The sequence below is a fragment of the Podarcis cretensis genome (genome assembly GCF_951804945.1).
Source record: "Podarcis cretensis genome assembly, chromosome: 15".
Lineage (NCBI taxonomy): Eukaryota > Metazoa > Chordata > Lepidosauria > Squamata > Lacertidae > Podarcis > Podarcis cretensis.
The window spans coordinates 2,397,644-2,420,035 of NC_137185.1; the positions used below are offsets into that span (position 1 = coordinate 2,397,644).

Genomic DNA, 22,392 nt, shown 5'->3' on the forward strand with positions numbered 1-22,392 from the left:
TAGTGTGTGCATATATGTTTTATAGTAGGCACTAAGCCTTAGGAATGGGCAGCCTTTGAGGATGCCTGCATGAAAAAGATTTTCCCTTGAATTTCTTGTATTCTGAACTTCCAGAATAGGGCACCTTCTAAACCCAAGGGTGGGGAACCTTTTTTCCTGTTGCATCTGTGTGTGTATGTGTGAGTGCCTACCAGCAGTGAGAAGAGCCAGAGGTTGGGGGTGGGTACTCCATTCTCTTTTTGCCCAGGATTCATATTCATTCTCTCTCTCTCTCTCTCTCTCTCTCTCTCTCTCTCTCTCTCTCTGCCCAGGTCCACCAAGGTGTCAAAGGGTTTGTGTTAGATGCCACAGATGGACGGGGCATCTTAAATGCAACCATCAGTGTTGCAGACATTGATCATCCTGTCTCTACCTATAAGAGTGGAGACTATTGGCGCCTGTTGACCCAGGGAACATACAAAATTACAGCATCTGCACGAGGGTGAGTCTTTCAACTTTGTATTTGACATCTTTTCCTCTTTCGCCTAAAGCAGAATGCTGCAGCCTGATTGCTGACAGGAGTAAGGCATTATCAGCATATAACACCTGTGCTCAGAGATCTGCGCTCGCTGGTTGCCGATTTGCTACCAGGGCAAATTCAAGGTGCTACTATTAGGAGTTGGTCCATGAAAATATGTTGTGTTGGAAGAAAGTGACAGGTTGTAAAAGGAAGGTTTCACTTTTAACTTGGAATTGGCGGCTTTCTCCCAAATAGACTGTGAGCCTGTAGGATAAAATGTTCTCTGTATGGCATGGTGTTGGAACTCACCCTGAGGCCGTATGGTGTGAAATCAGAAATAAATACTCTGGGATCAATAACTGCTATTGCTGTTGATTATACTGCTGGGCCAGTGGCTCTTTTCAGCGAACACTGTTTAATATTGCTACTCCCTTTATGAACTTGCTTGACAGTCACTGAGTTAGAGCCGGTAGCACCATCTGTTGGCCAAGAAGCAAAGCGTATGTTCACTTCCTGGTCATGCCCTAAAAACCCTGCTTTAAGAAACCAGGAGATGCCCATTCTGTATGCTGGAGCCCAGAGCTCCTTTGCAGCCACTTTGTTCTTCTTTTTGCCTGAACTGCTGAACAAACCCAGATTCATGACTTAATCCCAGAGCTTCCTGTTGTGGGTGAACCCAGAGACTTTTGTTAATGGCTTCCATACAGTCCATGATATGAACCCAACTTTAAACCATGATATGCAACTATAGCATTCTGTTCACTGGATCTGTGGTTGGAATCAACAGCCTGGCATGTGCCTGTTTCTTCTTGCACAGACATTCCTTCAAGATTCCTAACATATATTAATTGTTACGCTGAAGTTTAATAACATAATATTTCTTACTTTTCTCAGTAATCAATATAAAATAACAACAGCCTACATCCTATTGCCACAAGCAGTCAGAATGTTCAGTTTTGTTGTACGCAAATTTCCCCCTACCTCCTTTTTTTGTTTTTTTGAAAGGTATAATTCAGAAACTAAGACAGTGAAAGTTGGAGGTAAAGGTGCAGTGCAGGTCAACTTTACTTTGACTCGAAAAGACTCCAAAGTAGAGGAGGGAACAGTACCAGATATAAATATGGTTGGCCTCAACGGCACAGTCACCAAAGAGTTTGAGACCCTGATTAAAGACCTCTCAGCAGAGAATGGCTTGGAGCGCCTCCTGCTGTCGTCATCGGCAGATGTCCAGCCTCATCGCTACCGTTCCTACAATGAACTCTCCGAGTCTCTTAGAGGCCTCAACTTGAACTATCGGAAGATCACAAATCTCTCTAGGTAGGTGGAACTCCTGGGCTATGGGGAATTCTGTTTGTTCTGGAGAAGTCACAGCTTTGCTATAATAATAAATCCTCTATGTAATCCTGAACAAGCATTTGACAAGCTTACTCTGAATAGGGAGTGACCCTGTGTACATTTCTGGCTAAACAAAAAACAAATTTGAACACTGTATCCAGACAACCCACCTTCTGTCCCGAGAAATCCCAAACTCTGTATTCTGCAAACAGAGCAAAGTCTGTTAATTTTCTCTGAATTCTTTATTATTTATTCTGCTTTTGTGAAACATAGAGGGGGCAACAATCTATGCAGGGATTGTAGGCTCCTGAAAAATCCTTTTTTTGTAGCCTCTGGCTTTTGCACGCATCAACCACACACAAGGCTCAAGCTGTTCTTTCCATTAAAAAGCTAACCAGCTGTACCTTTGTTTGTTTGTTTGTTTCTCAGCTTGGGCCAAAGTGTTGAGTTTCGTCATATCTGGTCCCTGGAAATCTCCAACAAACCCAAAGAATCTGAGCCAGAGGAGCCAAAGATCCGTTTTGTGGCTGGCATCCATGGCAACGCCCCTGTTGGCACAGAGCTGCTCTTGGCCTTGGCAGAGTTCCTCTGCATGAACTACAAAAAGAACCTGGCCATTACCAAGGTAGGCTGTTGCATGTCTGTCAGCATGCACCTATCAGCTTCAGGATGTCCCTTTCGGGCACTCTGTGGACTATTAGAGGGCGATGTGGCTTAACAGAGGATATGTCTGAGAAGAACTCTCAGGTTGGGTGGGGGAACATATGGCTCTTTAGGTGTTGCTGAACAGTGGTGATGGGAGCTGCAGTTCAGCAACTTCCAGAGGGCCCAAGGATCCCCACCCCTGCCTCAGGAGATCCAAAGTGATGCTGAGTGTAAAGGCTGCTGAGACCGATTTGTCAGCCTCTGCTGCTCAGGTGGGAAAAACATGGCTTTTACCTGGTATATTGGAGCTAAGGGTACAACACCACGAGACTTCAATAAATCTGACTAATAATAATAATAATAATAATAATAATAATAATAATTTATTTATACCCCGCCCATCTGGCTGGGTTTCCCCAGCCCCTCTGGGTGGCTTCCAACAAAATATTAAAATACAGTAATCCATCAAACATTAAAAACTTCCCTAAACAGGGCTGCCTTCAGACCAAGGGATAGCTCTGAGAGCATTTGAAGTGGCCCCAGTGCCATTCAAGCAGTGACAGCCACCTATGGGAGGGACAAACACTGCTTTCATTTCATTTCTGGAAATTCCTCAACTTCTCTTCAGTTCTTCTCCCAGACTGTCAAACTGCTGACAGTTGTGGGATATGGAATAATGGTGGAGGGCCGCCTCTTATGCACTGCACTTCCCGCTTCTCCAGTAGAGTCAGTTCTGTGCAAAACAGCCTTGGCTGCTCCTTCCCACCCTAGTCCTGCCACTTACCCAAGGAAAAGCCAACTTCCCTCTTTCTTCACACCCACCCCTTTTAGATGGATAGGGTCGGCCGATACTTGATGATTCTCCCTTATTGTTTCTGTGTGTTTTTTTAGCTGATTGACAATACAAGAATTGTCATCGTGCCATCCCTGAATCCAGATGGGCGAGAGATTGCTCAGGAGAGAGACTGCACTTCAAAGACTGGCCTGACCAACATTCATGGCAAAGATCTGGACACTGATTTCACAAGTAAAGCACCCCGCCTTCCTATGCCAAATCCTTTCATCCTAACCTGGGGAGGGGTGTCTAATTGGTTAAAGAGAGCCCTGTTGTGGCACTGTACTAATTGCCTTTATCTATGCACTTTGATGGCTTGCCATTGAATAGAAATGTGAGTGAATGGTCAGGTGCTTCAGTGCTGTGGCAGCAGCCTTGATAAAGCTTGTGTACCGTCTGGAGTCACCTGTTACTCACCAGGTTGTTACTGAGTTGTTTGCTTGCCTCAAGTCTTGAGAACCTCTGTGTCTTACTCCATTAGGCAATTCCTCTGGGGCAAGAGAACCGGAAACTAAGGCCATCATGGACAATCTGATACTGAAGCAAGACTTCAGCCTTTCTGTTGCCTTGGATGGAGGATCTCTGCTTGTCACTTACCCCTATGACAAGCCTGTTCAGACAGGTAATGGTTGTGCCATCCTCTGAGTACTTTGGAAACAACTTGTGGGATTATCTTCAATCTTTTAAAAAGCACTCCATTCCCTGCTGCTTCTTGAGAGAGTAAAGTAGACATGGAGAACCTGGACCGGGCATGGGGAACCTTTGACCATTCAGAAGTTGCTGAACTACAGCTCCCATCATCCCTGGCCATTGAGCATGCTTGGCTTCTCATCGGCTATTGTAATGAGACCATGACATTTGCTGTCTGCCTCGAGCACCACAGGCTGAATTACACACTTGTTGACTCTCTAACTTCCCTTTTCTTTTTATAGTGGAGAACAAAGAGACTCTGAGATATTTGGCATCTGTGTATGCAAACAACCATCCCACAATGCATCTGGGCCAGCCTAGCTGTCCAAACAAGTCAGGTATGTGCCCAGGGTGCTCTGGACCTTTTGGGGCAGGCTTGTTTCCTACAAAGGGCTTCTGATTTTATGCCTCTCTCTTGCAGATGAGAATATTCCTGGAGGAGTGTTGCTTGGGGCTGAATGGAACAGTCACCTGGGAAGCATGAAGGTATTTCACAGTTGTACTACACTTTGGGGATCTTGTTTCTCTTAGCCAAATTAAATCAAAGTTGCCAGTGGTGGCACTTTGGTCTAGTCATGTCTCTCTTTCCTGCCACAAACCCTCTTTTTGCATTTGTTTTTCTCAGGATTTCAGTCTTTCCTACGGACACTGCCCAGAGATTACGGTATACACTGGCTGCTGTTACTTTCCCAGTGCGGGGCAGCTTCCTACTCTCTGGGCAGAGAATAAGAAATCTCTTCTCAGCATGCTAGTGGAGGTGAGTTTGGACTTGAACACATTCAAGCTTTTGTTTGCAATTGCTTAGAATGGGCTGGGCACCACGTTAGATTTAAGGATGGAATTTCTTGTAGCTGTTTACTGTTGGATATTCATTGTAAATGGAACCAATATTAAAAAATGTATACACATAAATCAGAGCACTCATTAAAATGACTGTCTACTCAAGCAAATATTAAACAACTGTCAGCGTTAAAGGCTTCAGGAAAGCCTGAAAATCCAGAGTGAGGCTGCCAGCAGAATCTCTGCTAGAATTGTGTTCCCAAGCATGGGACCAGTGGCACCCAGTACTGACTTCCAACTGAGGCCAGACAGACCTCTATGATACAGAGGATAACTAACAGCTCTCCTCTGGGTGATATAGTGAGGACCCAGTAAAGGTATAATGAGTGAGCTGGGATTTTGGACAAGGTTTATGCTGGTTTTAAATCCTCCTTGGCTCTGAGGTTTGTTGGGTCATCCTGGGCCCACTGCCTGCCACTCTGCCTGATAATGCGTTGCATTCCCAGTCATAAGCCTTGAGGGTAAGGCAATGAGGAAGTGTAACATCAGGAAAATACATCTTGCTTAATTTTTGTGCGTATTTTGTTCTGTGGAGGTTTTCTCAGTCCAGGCAAACAAGAGGGCAGCTAGACAAAAGCATTTGCGGAGAGCAGGGAGCAGGACCAGGGAGAGGGAGAGGGTTGTGGCCTGCACAGTCCACATAGAGAGGCCTGGAGAGCCACATCCAACCTGCAGACCAGAAGTTTCCCCCCCTTTGTCTTATCCCATAGAGAAGAGATTTGTATCCTTACAGAAAATGACTTATTGATGTACACCTTCTCATATTCCTTCCTTTCCTTCCAGGTTCATAAAGGAGTCTACGGGTTTGTCCGAGACAGGCATGGACAGCCAGTGTCGAAAGCTCAAATTGTGCTCAACGAAGGGGTAAAAGTCTACACTAAGGAAGGTGGTTATTTCCATGTGCTGCTGGCTCCTGGCTACCATAAGATCCATGCCATAGCGGAAGGCTATCAGCAGCAGCATGTCAAGGTATGGGGAAAGCACACCACAGCCTTGTTTCATGAGCCTGGTGGAAGATGTGATTGAGGCAGCTTTGGCTTGAGTTGGGAAGAAATGCAGCATGAGACCTGAAGCATTTCTTTGGAAGGCGACCACACGGGAACCTTCTGCGAATTGGGAGCCAGAGCTGTGTGACAGAAGGCAGATGAGAAGTCCTGGCTGTAAAGAGGAACTGAGAACAGTGGGGGTTTGGAAAGGGGGACACTGTGTACTTTCAGAAGGTCAAAAGGGATTTAGGAATTAGGACACCAAATTGTGCAGGAACTCTTTGTGCCCAGGAACTCTTTGAGAGGAGTTGTCTCTCTTGTAGTGGGCAAGGAGATCATGAGGAAAGGGAGTCTGCCACTGCAAGAGAAACTTGAACTTACCTTCACATTGAAGGCAAGAATGTTACATGTGAACCTCTCAGAGGTTCCCACTCCACCCGAAAGGTATCCCACCACATTCCAAGCACCTGGGAATTTGGCTTTCTAACCTATTTGAGTTTGACAGCATTTGTGTGTTAGGGACTGGGGCAGACTCCCTCCCCCCCCCAACCATTGTGCTTAAAACGTACCCTAAGATTCTGTCCTTGCCCTCCCCACAAAACGAGTTCAGCGCAGACTTTTTCCTTATTCCATAAGAGAGTCCCAAGCCCCTGGCTGCTGGTACATTCGGAGTGGGGCATGTTGGCTTCTTTTCTCACTTAACCCTGGACTTGTGCTTTCATCCACACAATTGCTGAAATGTGTACTGCTTCTTTCCAGGTCTTGGTTCGCCATGACATGGCTAGCTTTCTCCATGTGCAGTTTGACACGGACAACAAGATCTTTGGCCTTCCAAGGGAGTTGGTGGTTACGGTAGCAGGTGAGACCCCACATTACTGTTCCCTCTTGTGTGTTGTGGGGGGGAGTGTCTGTTTCTGAATGTCTATTTAGGAGGCTAGAAAGTAAGACATTTCACCACTCTGGCTCTTTAAAGACTTGAGCCATTTTCTCCTCCTGTGTCCCCTGCATGCCCCATGGCTCCTGAATCTAGGATGCCTCTGCTTGCTATGAAGAACAGCTTCATATATTAATATGTGGGAGGTATTTTCTTACATAAACATGCAAAATGTAATGTGTGTAAATGTAACTTAGGTGCATGATAAACCCATGGAGTTGCATGTGTTGTCTTCTGTTAAAGAAGCTTCTGCCCTTGTCCTGATGTTGATGTGTGGGTTTTGATTTCTCTCACACACAACCCCCTTTTTCCAGGGGCTACCATGACAGCTGTGATCCTGACAGCCTGCATAATCTGGTGTGTGTGTTCCATCAAATCCAACCGGCACAAGGACGGCTTCCACCGCTTACGACAGCACCATGACGACTATGAGGACGAGATCCGCATGATGTCCACGGGCTCCAAGAAGTCCTTGCTGAGCCATGAGTTCCAGGATGAAACGGACACTGAGGAGGAGACACTCTACTCTAGCAAACACTGACCCACCCGGCAGCAGGGAAGTTCCCTGCAGAGACAGATCCTGCAACACTGAGCATTTCCCCCTTCTCAAGCGATGGACCCAGAACGTGTGTCCTCCCAAACCTTTGCTCTTGGCTCATGCCAGTTCCTGGTTTATGCACAAGGAGGGCACCTCACCCCACCCCACCCCACTCTCCAGCTGGCTTCTCTTCTAGTCAGGAGCGCAACTGGAAGCTTGGTTGCTTACAAGCCCACTCCAGGGAGGGGAACGACCAAATGGTTTTGTGGCGTTGCTAGCACTTCGGCAATGTTTTCCCTAAGCCCATCTGAGACTTTTCACTCCATGCAATTATCTGTGGGAAATTCACTGTAGCTGCCAAGACGTTTGTCTAAGCTACTGCTGCTCCAGCAGCATATGGAACCTCTTATTCTCTTCTGCCTGGGGCAGGGTCAATGGGTGCAGGGTGTTAGGAAACTGGTCTTTGCTCACTACTTAGAGGAATTAAGCTCTTCCTTCTGTTAAGAATGACTTCAGGTTAGGTTATTTTGGCAGAAGCCTGGTTCATGGTTACCTTTGACTCCTAGCAAGAGAGGAGTGTTGTATCAAGATGCAAAAATCTCTGTCTCCAGTAAAGGCGACAGTTCTTTTGAAAAATAAAAAATGTGTTTTGGTTGAGTTCTCTCGCACCGATCCTGCTTCAGAAGTTCTGATGTTCACTATTTGACAATGTAGACTAGCAAGAGTCTAATGCTAGCTAGATTGTGAGCCAGAATTCCTGGCTTGGATGCCAAATGGTCCTTCGCAGCTCATTTTTTTTTTGATTCAGGCAGCCTTTGTACAAGCAGCCAGACTAGTGGCTTTCGTGACTATGTATCTGTAGTCTAGAAAAATATTTCCTCCTAGTAAACCTTATTAATATGCAATTGCTTTGAAAACTTACCAGGCTACTCCTAACCACAAAAAAACAAGACCGGGGGGTGGGCACCTCCTTCTTGATCCTTCCTTTTTTGAGCACCAAGTCTGTAACTGCAAATCTGCTCTTCTGCTGAGATTAGATTTTGCAATTTTTTTTGTTTCCATTTGCTGCTTCTCCAAGTATCTCCAGAAGGGGGAGAGAATGTTAGTGGGCCTGTTCTGGATGGGAAGGCACTACAGTGGTTATTCCTCATGTTGCATGGTGCAAGTCTAGTCCCCCCCCCCTTCAGCCACTTGTTTGGAAATTTCATTTATGGACTTTGCATATAGTGAGAGTAAAAAGCTGTTGCAAAGCTGACACACAATTACCACAAGCTTCGGGGAAGGGCTGCAACTCAGTGGTAGAGCATCCACTTTTCATATAGACAGTTCCAGATTCAATCTCCAACAGCATCTCCACATAGGGCTGGGGATGTTCCTCCTGCCTGAAACCCTGGAGAGGAGGCACTGCCAGGCAGTGTTGACAGTACTGAGCTAGGTGGACCAAATGGTCTGGCTTGATTTAAGGCTGCCTCCTATTTTTCTGATGTTTTATGTTTCACTGTTTGGGCTAGAAAAATCTCTTAGAAGGTCCCTCTTTGTACATGATGGATATGTGAGTGTCTTTTGTTTCCTTGTTAAACGTCACCATTTCTTAAGCCTTGTTAGCTTTATTTGGGGAAGGCATCAGGGTTAAAATCCAGTCAAGTGCATGCTCACTAGGGGTCAAACCATGAAGTGGATGAATTGCAGCCGAGTGAAGCTGGGCTGTTTTGAGGGTTGGGGAATGGAAAGGATTGTGGTGATTTCTGCATTGCTGCTGCCAGGCAAGACTGGACAGGCACCACCCATTTGCAAGTATTTATCTGCTGGGTGACGTCCTCTTGCCAATATGTATCTTTGTGTCATGGGCTCTTACATTACCTGTGTGGGAAGATGCAACCTGTCACGGAGTCGGGCTAACAAAACAGACCAGTTTTTTTGTTTTTGTTTTGAAGAAAGATAATGAAATCTGTGGGAGGTAAACAAGGCTCAGTCATTCATCCTTTGCTAGCTTTCTTATTGGAACTTAGCTAAATACTTCCACCTATACTGACTCAGTTTGTTGTGAGAAATGCTTATAAGTCACCCTTTGCCAAACTAGTCCCCTTCACATGTTTTAGACTGCAATACCCATCAGGCCTGGTCAGCTTGTCCAAAACCTATGGAGGGGACCAGCATGGCAAAGGCTGGTATAAGTGATCCACAAGGCCTAAACCAGATGCTTTTCTCAAACCTCTTTGATTGGGAACACAGTGACTGGGATTGCCACACTTATTCTATGGCTTACTGCTAAGTACATATACCATAATTATCTGAAACCCCATGAGATGATGCTTTCAGTATACCCTCTCTAATAGCTAGGGCTAGAAATACCCTCTAGCCTTTGTTCTCTGTCTGGATTTGCTCACTGTATACCGCCCGGTGATCCTTGGATGAAGGCCAGTATAGAAATTGAATAAATAATAGTAATTGCATTCTGCCAAGGCACTCAAGGCTGTTTACAGTTGTAAAATACTAAACTGAGTAATATACAAGACTGCCTCTCAGGCAGACTGATGTTCCCTTCAGGATTTGATGGTAATATGCTCCCTGGCCTGGGCTTCCTTAACTTCAGTTTCCCTCCTTCTTAAGTAACTGCAGGGACCATGAACCCTGGGATCCCCAACATGGTGCCTGTGGACTCAGACACGTACACACCTCTTTGTACCCACAAAGGTCCCCTCCCATTTTTATCCTTTTTAAAAAGTTGAGGTGGTTTGGGGTCTTGCCTGCTTTTCTGTTGTTTGGGGGGGGGTTATGTTTTTACCTCTTTAGGAAACGCAGTGACCAGCCTTGCCAGCCTTATTCCATGAAATAGGTATTGTGTGGTGCCCACAACAGTTTTTTTTTTTAATTCCACATGTTGGCCCCCCCCCCCCGGGCTTCAAAAGGTTGAAGACGTGAGTTAACACTGTCCCTCTCATATCAGCCAGGATTGGATTCTATGAAATCAAGTTCCTAAGTCCATTAACAACCTTCCTACCTATTTTATCCATCCCAAAATACTGTTACAAGAGTCTTCAATGCTATCCTAATCATCTTCTGCCTTAATTGATGTTTGGCTTTTAATATATAATCTTCTGAAGTACAAATTATTGAGTGTGGATTCCAGATATCCTTGTTGCCATATTATGGGTCTTGGGTTGGGCCTTCCTAACACATATTTAGAGGATTCTCTCCCTGCCATTCTTCCTCCTAAACTTCCCAGATGGCAATAAGGTGGTATTTGGGTGGGGCACCAGACCTCTTTGCAGAACTTGTTTGAAATGTAGAATCTCACTGTGGAGGCAAGTCTTGCCTTGATGATCACAGGTGGCTGCATCTGTTTGGTAGCAATTATGCAAAGGTGCTTAAAGAACAACAAAAGTGCGTCCTGCTCCTGCTCTGTGCGACACCATATGCCTTTGGAGGATCTGGTGTTTGCTTCTGTGGTGCGGAAGAGTGGTCTGCAGCTGCTGCTGGTGTGCAACCCATCCCTGTCTTAGTCCATGCACTGTTGTGCCTTCAAAAGCAAAGTTTGAAATTAGGGGCTTGACTTGGGAATGCAAACCAGTGGGTGTGAATGGGGGGTGGGGTGGCTTGATGACTCTTCTGTGAGTGTGTGTTGGGTTTTTTAACATGTACACTGAGCTCTAATCTGTATAAAACTATTTTATGATGTCTCTTCTTCCTGTGTCTTATTTGCTTCACCGCTGGTTACATCCTTTGGTGTGGATCAGAGCTTATATGCAGGGGCATCTTTTTCTAGATCAAATGCAAAATACATGCACAGCTGCCTCATTTGTTCCTGTGTTTTTGCCATTGGGGCGAGGGAGGGAAGTTGTGGCCTTCCTGTTGCTGTTGGACTGCAACTTCCATCAGCCTGATCACTGGGCTGGTGGGAATTGGAGTCCACTCCTGCTCCAAAAGCTTCTTTCAGCCTTGCTTTAGTCTTCCCAAAGGGCTGTTCCTAACATCCATTATGGTGCCAAGAGGCACATTTTAGAATTCTCCCTTGAAATAACATGGAAAGTGCAAGGCAAGAGTCAGCTCACCTGTACAAGTGGCTGGAAGCTCCCCCCCACCCCAAGCCTTCAGTACAGTATTTATGCTCCATTCCTGTCCTCTATGCACACTGATCCCCAGCACAGGTTCTATAAGAATATCCAACCATATTAAATGCCCATCAAACAAAACTGAAGTCCTCGACATACAATACTTAATTGCTCCTGAAGCAATAAATCACCAGTGGCCCTACCATCCCTTTCTATCAAAATTCTGGGCAAGAAACTTCCACCTAAAATTAAGCATAGGGTGCTACTTCAGCTTGAGAAGGGGACACAAGTTTCCAGGTAGTATGAGTCCTGCTATATTGTTTTTTAAAAGGATTAGCTAGTGGTATTGTAACAGAGCAGCCCCTTCATGATAGGAATACAGCATCTGAAACACACTGTGGGACCACCAGCTTGTTACAGCAGTAGCCCTTTACACAGGCTTTAGGGGAGCTGAATATATGTTGCCCTATTAAGTTAGATAACTAGCCTGTCTGCTCCAGGGTTGCATCTTTTGCGTGGCAGTGGCTCAGGCAGAGGGGGGATTTACACACAAAGAAAATTCCTTGAGGTCCTTTTGAAATGAAATTTGAAGATCAAACCTTCTGCAGGCGATGACTGTGTTTACAACAAAGTTTTCATACATTTTAATGCTGCAAAGGAGTGGACTTTCTCAGGGACAGCTTTTATCACCAACCCGCTCCTACCTAACAAAATACAACCGACCCAGTTACATGCCCTGCACCAAGCAAACTAAGCTTCTTGCTATAAAGTCAAAACTAAACGGCATTGGTTTTATGTTCAGAAGGGCCCAGCTTTAATCCACAGCATCTTTCTGTCACTAGGATGCTCAGTTATCAGCAAGGAACAAACATGGCATCTTAATGGGATGGATATCTTTAGTTGTGGTGCACCAACAGAGATTATCACAAAGGCCTCCAGTCTTTTTCAGTTGCATTTAAACTAACTTCTCCAATAGATAGTCTAATGTGATCCATCAACTTGGAATCGGTTTACCTACAAGATTTCCTTACCCCAAATGTGTCCACTCAACCCCTTTGATTGGCAGAAAATATCCCTCCTGCACTTGTAAGAACCCCGTCGTTTAGGATGGCAGCACCCAGATGCTTAGAAAGTTGAAGTAATTTTAATTTGTTTTAGTATGGTTGTGAATTTTTCTTGATTTTACTGTTTTATATTTTGTAAACCTCTTTCAGGTTTTTGTTTTTTAAAAAAATCAAGCGGTGTATAAATTTTATAAAATAAGTAAGTAAATAAATGCAGTAGTGATGAAAGTTTTTTGGACAATGCAGAGCTGGATGGACCCAATGATCTGATTTGGTAGGAGGCGGCTTCTTACATGATGCACCACATTGACTTCCTTGGAAGAAAGCTGGGTTACGTATGTATAACGATAAATAAATAAATGAATCAATTAATTAGGCTGCAATCATAACGTTATGGGAGCAAGACCCGTTGAATTATTCAGCGAGAGCCAGTGCAGAGTATTAGTGTCAGACTAGGATCTTGGAGAACAGGGTTCAAGTCCCGACACAACCATGAAGCTCACTGGGTGTGACCTTGGGTGCCAGTCACTTCCGCCCAGAGTGGCGGGGGCAATCCAGTCAGATGGGTGGGGAACAAATCATCATCATCATCATCATCATTCCTCTTTCAGCCTGACCTACCTCACAGGGGGGTTGGGAGGATTAAATGAGCAACGGCAGAATCATGCACACCACCTTGAGCTCCCTGGGGAAAAGTGGAATAGAAATACATTCATTCATTCATTCATTAGATCGCGGTTTAACAATAGTACATAAAGCCATACGATAAAACCCATGGGTTTGTTTTTTTAAGAAAAATCAGTTTACACCAGAATTAAAATTATGCAAAGGCATAGCGAGGATTGTACGGTATATTACCGGTAACTTGGCTTTCCGCCCGCCCAGGACCAAGTTTCAGATGGTAACCTGGGCGGGGCAGAGAACCGAAAGCCCAAAGTCCGCCCTGCGGGGTGCGGGTAGCTATTACCGCCGGGAGCCGCCGAGTGGCGCTGGCGCGGCTGGCGCTCTAGGAATCCCCACTCCACCGCCGCTCCTCGCCATCTCTATGGTTCCACCTCTACGCTCCACCGCCCTCCTTTCCCGGCCTATGGTTTCTTGCAGCAGCCCTTGCTCTCCTTCCCCATCCCCATCTCTATGACCCGGAAGCGTCGTGCGGGAAAGGCGCTCTGGCCCGCGCCGCCTCTGTAACCCAGCGCGCCGCCGGCCTAGGCCGCCGAGGGCTGACGTTGGACAACAAAGATGGCGGCGGCGGGGGGCAGCAGCAACTACTGGGAGGGTGAGTAGGGCGGGACGGGGGGAGGGGGGGCAGCGGGGGAAGAAGAGTGAGGGAGGGGTGGGAGAGGGGGAGGGGGAGGGAGGCACCGGGGGAGGGGCAGCAAAATGGAGAGGGGGCTCTTGGGGTTGTCAAGGGAGGGGAGGCAGCGCTTTGGTCCTGGAAGGCCTCATATTCTGCGACTGGGGAGGGCGAGGGCTTCCCAAGTGTCTCGGGGGGAGGGGGCCAAGCTCAAGAAGGGGAGGGGGCTGAGGCGGGGGTGCTTTGGTTCTATTGGGCCTCATTTCCGGAGGAGGGCTGGGAAAATGGAGTGGGGGGGGGCGTGGTGAGGTGTGGGGCCCAGCACAGAGCATCAGGGGCCTTGTTCCAACCAGGGCCAGCAAATGGGAGACCCACAAACAAATGGGTCTCTTTCTCTCTCTCACACACATGAAAAGTGCTCAGTGGTACAGTGCTCCTGTGTAAGGAGGTTCTGTTTGCTTGTCGCAGCTAAGGGTTAACTGCTGGAAGCTTCAGGAGGGGAGAATTTCTGTGGCGCTCAGGTCCTGCTTGGGGGCTTCCTCCCTTGGGTCATCTGTTCATTTCACTGGGTCCGCTCTGAATAGGTTATGGGGTGTCAGGGGAGGGGGTCGTACCTCAGGTGCGGGACACGTCATGCTCATTCTGGGGTGGTTTGTCCAGCTTTGGTCCCCACCCTGCACTCTGCTCTCACCTGTGGCTCCATGAAGCTGTCAGCAGGCGACAGTGGTCGCACCCCAAGAATGGCTTTGACTGACTAGCTAAACCAGGGGAGGGTAGCCAATGGGTCTCTCAGAACCTTGGTGACTTAGGGACTTCCATTGCATGTGAAGACAGGCCCAGCAGATTGAGTGGATGATACCAATAGTGAGTTCAACAGTCAGGAAGGCAGTTTCTGCACGTGCTGCAGAGGAAAGCGAGGGGCAGATGGGGCTTGTCAACCTGGGAAGGTAGCCCATGTAGGAGAAGGAGAACTCTAATCCTAAGCCTCTGCTGCCTTGTGGGATATATTTGGGAGAAGAAAAGGCTCAGGACTAAACCCTACACAAATCTGGAGTGGAGTCCTTGAGACAACTGGATGGCGCCTTGTTGTTCCAGCAACTCCTGCAGCTAAGCTGGTGCTGAACATCTTGCTCTGCTTTCCTTTGGACCATATTGTCTGGGCTGAGAGAGGATATTGTTGTCTGGGCAACCCAGCACCTCCATACACACTGGACTTTGGGGAGGTCACTTCGATGCAGCGGTCTTCACTTCACCCCAAGAGGGCACTCGGTTGTCTCTCGAGACAGACAGATGCCAACAACAGCTCTGAATAAAACTTAGTTGAATACCACCCATTTATTTATTTGCGGTGTTTATATAGTACTTTCATGCTATATGTTATTTAGGGAGAGCAGTTAAGGTAAAGGACCCCTGGACAGTTAAGCCCAGTCAAATTCGACTATGGCGTGCAATGCTCTTCTCTGCTTTCAGGCTGAGAGAGCCGGCGTTTGTCTGAAGGCGTGGACAGCTTTTCCAGGTCATGTTGCCAGCATGGCTAAACCGCTTCTGGTGCACAGGACACTGTGATGAGTGCCAGAGTGCATGGAAATGCTATTTGTCCTCCCACTGCACCTCATCCCACTTGGGGTGTCGCAGAGTGTCTGACTAGCACTCAAGAGTCCAGGGTTTGAATCGTCACTCGGTCATGGAGCTCCCTGGGCAACCTTGGGCCGGTCAGTGCCTCTCAGCCTAACTGACCTCACATGGTTGCTGTGGAAATTAAATGAGCAGCAGGAAAATCATTTATGCTACCTTGAGCACCCTGGAAAAATATGGGATCTAAATGCAATCATTTAATCAGTAGTAGAAGCACACATTTTCTGTTCTCTTCAGCCTGTACACTGTTAACATTTCCAAAGCAGAATGCTTTCCATTTTGCTGATCCGTGACAGATCATATTAGAAACATTGCATCTCATTACACTATTGAAATTCATATCCATTTTTGGAAACAGAGCTGAATGAATCCCCTTCCTTTTTGCCCTTGAGGACTTAGGAGCAGCAAAGTGTGTGTGTAGGTATGTAGGGGTGTAGGTGTGTGTGTTAGGTGTGTGTGCAGGAAAGGCTCACTCCACCCCCCTTTCTCTTGTTGGTGCAGATCTGAGGAAGCAAGCCCGGCAGCTGGAGAATGAGCTGGACCTGAAGCTGGTCTCCTTCAGCAAGCTCTGCACCAGCTACAGCCACAGCAGCTCCCGAGAGGGAAGGCGCGACAGGTATAGGTACTACTGTCCTACTTTTCTTTTGTTTTTGACATTTTTACCATTTCAAAACAGTTTTTGTTTTAAACCTGTCTTTTCTCTATTCTTTTTGAGCTTCATTACTCAAGACTCCTGCCTTGTGGCTTACCTGACACAGTTTAGGGGTTGTGCTTGTGCCCCACCCACAATTCCTAATTGCTTTTACACTACCTAATGAGTCTACTTCTAGGGAGAGGCTTCTCCAGAAGCTTTGAGGGGTCAGGAAAAGAGGGCCGTTCTGCTTCTGGGTTTTTCCAACTGCTTCTCCTAGCTGCTGTTGGCCTGTCCTGAAACCATTGTGTCTGGGGTAGCTCATCAGTGCTGTACTTTCCAGAATAGGTGTCAGGAGCCAGAGTCAAGAGCAGGTCATCAATAAAACACCTGGTGTCAGTGAAGTTGACTCTTTTTTCAGAGGAACCAAAACGGTGCAGGCCTAGTGGTTACAGCAACTCTTCCCGCAGCAACTCTTCCCACTGCTCCTTAAGACTCCTTCCCCAGCAACCTGAAGCTCCTTTGTCTTGTCTCTCTTTGCTCTGCTCTCTTAATTCCTCTGTGTGTTCTGGAAGACCAGCAGGGAAGGGAACTGGTCACAGCAGTAGGGAGAGACTCCCTGGCTGCTTCAACAAACCTCCTCCACCCCTTTCCAGCTTCCCCTTCTGCCTCTGATTCTGGACTGTCTTCTGCCACAGCCTCTTCCTGCTCATTAAACACTGTTACCTATTCACCTTCTGTCTCCTCCTCCTCCCATTCTGCTCCTTCTCCCTCTGACCACTCACTGTCCTCCCACCACCAATCCCTGGGCTCTGAGCCTTATTCCTTTGAGGGTTCCCCGGCAGGTTCCTCCCAGCACTACTCTGCATCCAGTCAGTCCATGACAATAGGAAGCCACAGCTCAGCATCATGGTAGTTTAAAGGAACAAGCTGAAGAGCCTGGCAACAATGCTTTTCCTCCTGTGCCTTTAAGGCCCAGGAGAGCACACATGCAAATGCCCCCCCCCTCTCTGCAGGTAAGAACCACAGAGGCTGGCATCAGCACCTGGGATTCTTGGGCATTTGCCTGTGGCCCGTTGGTTTCCCCCGTGACATTTTGTGACAATTAGGTGCACCTTTTTACTCTGCCATAATATTTACAGAGGGGTGTCTGTCTGTCTTTCTCATCACTCAGCTCCGACACAACCCCTCTTCTGAATGGATCGAGCCAAGACCGAATGTTCGAAACAATGGCTGTGGAAATCGAGCAGCTCTTGGGGAAGGTGAGTGGGATTTCAGCCAGTTAAATTTCCAGGCCTCTGTTGTGACCTTCAAGGTTTTTGACACGAGGTGCTGGAGCAGTTTAAAAAACAACGGTGCAGAAAGTGGTGGCTCTGTTTCCTTAAAGTGTGTTTTCTCCCACAAGCAAAAAAGTAATCTCCTGCCTGAAATGGACGCCTTTCCGCTTCAATTTCCTTATCCCCCTCCCCTTTTTTTAAGTTGTGCTCTACTGCTGTGATGCAGACATTCGGGAATTTCTTAACTGCTAAGAAATTAGTGATTAAATTAGGACTGAAGTCAGAGGCAGATTGATGGTCCAGGGGCCCAGCCAGTTCTCTCCTCATTCCACGAGCCATCTCCTGGAATGACCTGTTTATATATAAGTATTTATCTACAGCTAAGTCACTTAAACAAGCAATGCAAAGAAATAGAGGAAAGCAATAGAATGGGAAGAACCAGAGATCTGTTCAAGAAAATTGGAGATATGAAAGGAACATTTCGTACAAAGATTTCCATAATAAAGGACAAAAGTGGAAAGGACCTAACAGAAGCAGAAGACATCAAGAAGAGGTGGCAAGAATACACAGAGGAATTATACCAGAAAGAAACGGATGTCTCATATACCCCAGGTAGTGTGGTTGCTGACCTTGAGCCAGACATCCTGGAGAGTGAAGTCAAATGGGCCTTAGAAAGCACTGCAAATAACAAGGCCAGTGGAAGTGATGGTATTCCAGCTGAACTATTTAAAATTTTAAAAGATGATGCTGTTAAGGTGCTACACTCAATATGCCAGCAAGTTTGGAAAACTCAGCAGTGGCCAGAAGATTGGAGAAGATCAGTCTACATCCCAATCCCAAAGAAGGGCAGTGCCAAAGAATGCTCCAACTATCGCACAATTGCACTAATTTCTCACGCTAGCAAGGTTATGCTTAAAATTCTACAAGGAAGGCTCAAGCAGTATGTGGACCGAGAACTCCCAGAAGTGCAAGCTGGATTTAGAAGAGGCAGAGGAACCAGAGACCAAATTGCAAACATGCGCTGGATTATGGAGAAAGCTAGAGAGTTCCAGAAAGACATTTACTTCTGCTTCATTGACTATGCAAAAGCCTTTGACTGTGTCGACCATGGCAAACTATGGCAAGTTCTTAAAGAAATGGGAGTGCCTGATCACCTCATCTGTCTCCTGAGAAATCTCTATGTGGGACAAGAAGCTACAGTTAGAACTGGATATGGAACAACTGACTGGTTCAAAATTGGGAAAGGAGTACGACAAGGCTGCATTTTGTCTCCCTGCTTATTTAACTTATATGCAGAATTCATCATGCGAAAGGCTGGGCTGGATGAATCCCTAGCCGGAATTAAGATTGCCGGAAGAAATATCAACAACCTCAGATATGCAGATGACACAACCTTGATGGCAGAAAGTGAGGAGGAATTAAAGAACCTTTTATTGAGGGTGAAAGAGGAGAGTGCAAAATATGGTCTGAAGCTCAACATCAAAAAAACGAAGATCATGGCTACTGGTCCCATCACCTCCTGGCAAATAGAAGGGGAAGAAATGGAGGCAGTGAGAGATTTTACTTTCTTGGGCTCCATGATCACTGCAGATGGTGACGGCAGCCACGAAATTAAAAGACGCCTGCTTCTTGGGAGAAGGGCAATGACAGGCCTAGACAGCATCTTGAGAAGTAGAGACATCACCTTGCCAACAAAGGTCCGTATAGTTAAAGCTATGGTTTTCCCAGTAGTGATGTATGGAAGTGAGAGCTGGACCATAAAGAAGGCTGATCGCCGAAGAATTGATGCTTTTGAATTATGGTGCTGGAGGAGACTCTTGAGAGTCCCATGGACTGCAAGAAGATCAAACCTCTGCATTCTGAAGGAAATCAGCCCTGATTGCTCACTGGAAGGACAGATTGTGAAGCTGAGGCTCCAGTACTTTGGCCACCTCATGAGAAGAGAAGACTCCCTGGAGAAGACCCTGATGTTGGGAAAGATGGAGGGCACAAGGAGAAGGGGGCGACAGAGGACGAGATGGTTGGATAGTGTTTTCGAGGTTACCAGCATGAGTCTGACCAAGCTGCGGGGGGCAGTGGAGGACAGGAGTGCCTGGCGTTCTCTGGTCCATGGGGTCACGAAGAGTCGGACACGACTAAACGACTAAACAACAACAAAGTCACTGTAAATCATCAGAAATCCCAGAAGCCTAATTTCAAAGGTGGTAAGAAAAGGCCTTTTTAAAGTTGTTGTTGCTGCTGCTGCTGTTAAACAGTCAGGAGCCAGAAACCCTTGCCAACCTATTGCAAGTCATACATGCTATATATTTTCCTTTATATACCATCTTGGAGAGCAATACTTGGGACAATTTTAGGTATTATATGTTAGTTTTATGCTTTTTATTCATTTAGGTTTTACATAAGACACAAAAACAAGAAAATCACTGTTAGTGAATGATAATAAAATTATCTCATTGTTAATAACAGGAACCCTCAATGCGTATCAAATTGCAGTTTTACATAATTTAATTTAGATTTGTGCAAACTCATTTTATTTCATCTCCTTTTCATTTAATCTTTGTTAAGAGAGGAAGCTTTCTCTCCCTTTTTAAAGAGGCATGTTGTGATCTGCCAGGGTAATGCAGCATTTTAAGATTTTTTATGTTGTATTTTATCTGAGTAAACGTCCATTGACAGTGTCTTGTGTTAGTTTCGTACTGTTAAACCTTTTTTTTGGTTTGGGATAGTCTGGTGAAGGCAAACAAACAAAGGAATCTACTACTGCTGCACATCCATCCAGGGATGTTCCAGTAGATCCTGACATTCTTTCCACCCACCCCAATTTAAACTATCCGGAGGATCTTGGAATGGCCTCTTTTCCTCCACCAGAACTGTCTGGTTGCTTTTCAGTCATTGGTTTTGCTCTTTACAAGCTCAGTCCAAAGGGGGAGGCCTGAAAAATGCCAGCGTATTTCACCCACACAAGAGTTGCAGTGCAAGGCTGGGTAACAAGACCTTTTTTAAATTCTAAACACTGATCGCATTGTCTGATTTCACACTGTCATTTTTGAAGCACTTTGACATTGTTTTTGCTTATTTTACTGCTGATAGTTTCTTACCATAGACAGCCCTCAGATATGTGTACTAAAGAGTAGTATAGAAATCCTCAAAAGACGGTGGTCTGAGTTGTTTGTGCACAAATTGCATCAAACTGTACTGACTCCACCATTGGAGTGGTACAGTATATCTCTGTATGCCTCCCAGTACCTGGGAATTGCAGATGGGGATAATGGTGCTGTTGTGCCCAGGTCTTACTTTGGGCTTCTCACCGGGGCACCTGGTTGGCCACTGTGAGGAGAGGGTGCTGGATTGGCCTGATTCATCAAGGCTCTTGTAATGTTCTGAAGTCCCAGAACAGCACTGGGCCAAAACAGTGATTATGGAACTGTTGAGCATTTGTTTCGGAAAGCCTGTACGTTTGTTTCAGAATGCCTTCCATACCTGCCACCAGGATTTCTACCAGCCTTGCTCTTCGTTAAAACAGCTGCTGTGTGCTCCAAAAAGCAGTGGTTTCCCTTTCCCTTTCCAAATTCATGCTCTTAACTTTCCTGTGAAGAACCTGTGTCCTGTCCAACCTGTGTGCTCCCTTTTCCCCCTCTCACAGCTCACGGGGATAAATGACAAAATGGCCGAGTATACTAACAGCGCCGGAGTCCCATCCCTCAACGCAGCTCTGATGCACACCTTGCAGCGGCACAGAGACATCTTGCAGGTAGGAAGAAGCTCTGGGGGTGATGCTCTGGTGTTTGCCAGACTCGGCTCTTTCAGCCTGTTTAGGGAAGTTTTTAATGACTGATGTTTTAATGTATTTTTAATCTTTTGTTGGAAGCTGCCCAGAGTGGCTGAGGAAATCCAGCCAGATGGGTGGGGTAGAAATAAATTATTATAGTGCAGGGGGAACTATAGTTCCCAGAATTCTTGGACGGGAGAGGAATGTGCTTTAAAGGTAGAGCATTACAACTGAACCAGGAATCTTGTTCTGTTTCACTTCGAACAAACCATGACCTTTCAACCAACACCAAACATTGACTATGGATTTGTTTTACATTCATCAGTTAGTTTGATCATTTATACGTGCTCTTTCCCTGTAAGGTAGGGTGCTACAACTGCAGAAGTAAATACACAACAATCAAGTATTTTTTAAAAAAACATATGTTTTGTAAAGCCTGCAGGTTGTATTCAGTGAGGCGGTAAGTTAAAGAACGCACAAGCTGGCAACCTTGCTGTGAAGTAAGTTGCACAATCTATCATGCAATGAGTTTCTGCTGGCAGAACTGTTTCATTGCCTTCCTCAGTTGCACAATGTTAAAACTCTTCTGTCCTCTAGCACAAGAGCCTTTGCACTAGCGGACAGAGAACGTTGGATACAGCCCTGTGTGTCTTAAGAGTAGCCAGTGGTCAGGAATGATAACCAGTTCCGCGTTTCTTAAACATGGAGAGGCAGTCTCTTGGATAAGTGGGTCCCAAGCCTCATAGGGCTTTTATACATCAAAACCAAGATCTTGAATTGGGTAGCTAATTGGCTTTGGGTGCAAATGCTTCAGGAGCAGTGTTTCCATGGTCCCTAAGTGAGAGGCCTAATGGAATTCTCACAGCTGCATCTTGCATTAGCTGCAGCTTCCAAGCCGTTTTCAAGGGCAGCATAGGGTGCATTGCAGGAGTCCAGGTGGGACATTATTGGAGCATGAAGTGCAGTGGGCAAGCTGGCCCTGTCTGGGAACAAACCAGCAGCAGCCAGAAATAGGTGCTCCATGCTCTAGAGCAGTGTTTCCCAACCTTGTGCCTCCAGCTGTTTTTGGACTACAATTCCCACCATCCCTTGCCACTGGTCTTGCTAGTCAGGGATGATGGGAGTTGTAGTTCAAAAACAGCTGGAAGCACAAGGTTGGGAAACACTGCTCTAGAGCAGTGTTTCCCAACCTTGGGCCTCCAGCTGTTTTTGAACTACAATTCCCATCATCCCTGACCACTGGTCTTGCTAGCTAGGGATGATGGGAGTTGCAGTCCAAAAACAGCTGGAGGCCCAAGGTTGGGGAACACTGCTCTAGAGGACGCTTGGACATTCACCAACACCATGGGGACTAGGCACTATAGAGCT

At 46.3% G+C, this 22,392-nt stretch overlaps 2 protein-coding genes across 4 annotated transcripts in view; both read left to right on the forward strand.

The window, feature by feature from the left end:
• Positions 1-10,982, forward strand: part of CPD (carboxypeptidase D) — a 36,137-nt gene extending 25,155 nt beyond the window's left edge. The window contains exons 11-21 of the mRNA XM_079955388.1: positions 312-481; positions 1,505-1,816; positions 2,264-2,459; positions 3,371-3,506; positions 3,796-3,936; positions 4,247-4,342; positions 4,426-4,490; positions 4,630-4,761; positions 5,628-5,813; positions 6,590-6,689; positions 7,079-10,982. Of these exons, the coding sequence (XP_079811514.1) occupies positions 312-481; positions 1,505-1,816; positions 2,264-2,459; positions 3,371-3,506; positions 3,796-3,936; positions 4,247-4,342; positions 4,426-4,490; positions 4,630-4,761; positions 5,628-5,813; positions 6,590-6,689; positions 7,079-7,305 (1,761 nt within the window). The 3' untranslated portion in view covers positions 7,306-10,982. The remainder of the gene's footprint in view (positions 1-311; positions 482-1,504; positions 1,817-2,263; positions 2,460-3,370; positions 3,507-3,795; positions 3,937-4,246; positions 4,343-4,425; positions 4,491-4,629; positions 4,762-5,627; positions 5,814-6,589; positions 6,690-7,078) is intronic.
• A 2,560-nt stretch (positions 10,983-13,542) lies between these two features.
• GOSR1 (golgi SNAP receptor complex member 1) overlaps positions 13,543-22,392 on the forward strand; it is a 50,733-nt gene continuing 41,883 nt past the window's right edge. For 2 of the 3 annotated variants that reach the window (XM_079955874.1, XM_079955876.1), the window contains exons 1-4: positions 13,543-13,694; positions 15,849-15,969; positions 17,153-17,240; positions 20,899-21,006. In XM_079955874.1, the coding sequence (XP_079812000.1) occupies positions 13,658-13,694; positions 15,849-15,969; positions 17,153-17,240; positions 20,899-21,006 (354 nt within the window). In that variant the 5' untranslated portion in view covers positions 13,543-13,657. The remainder of the gene's footprint in view (positions 13,695-15,848; positions 15,970-17,152; positions 17,241-20,898; positions 21,007-22,392) is intronic. The other variant, XM_079955875.1, reaches the window with a different exon arrangement.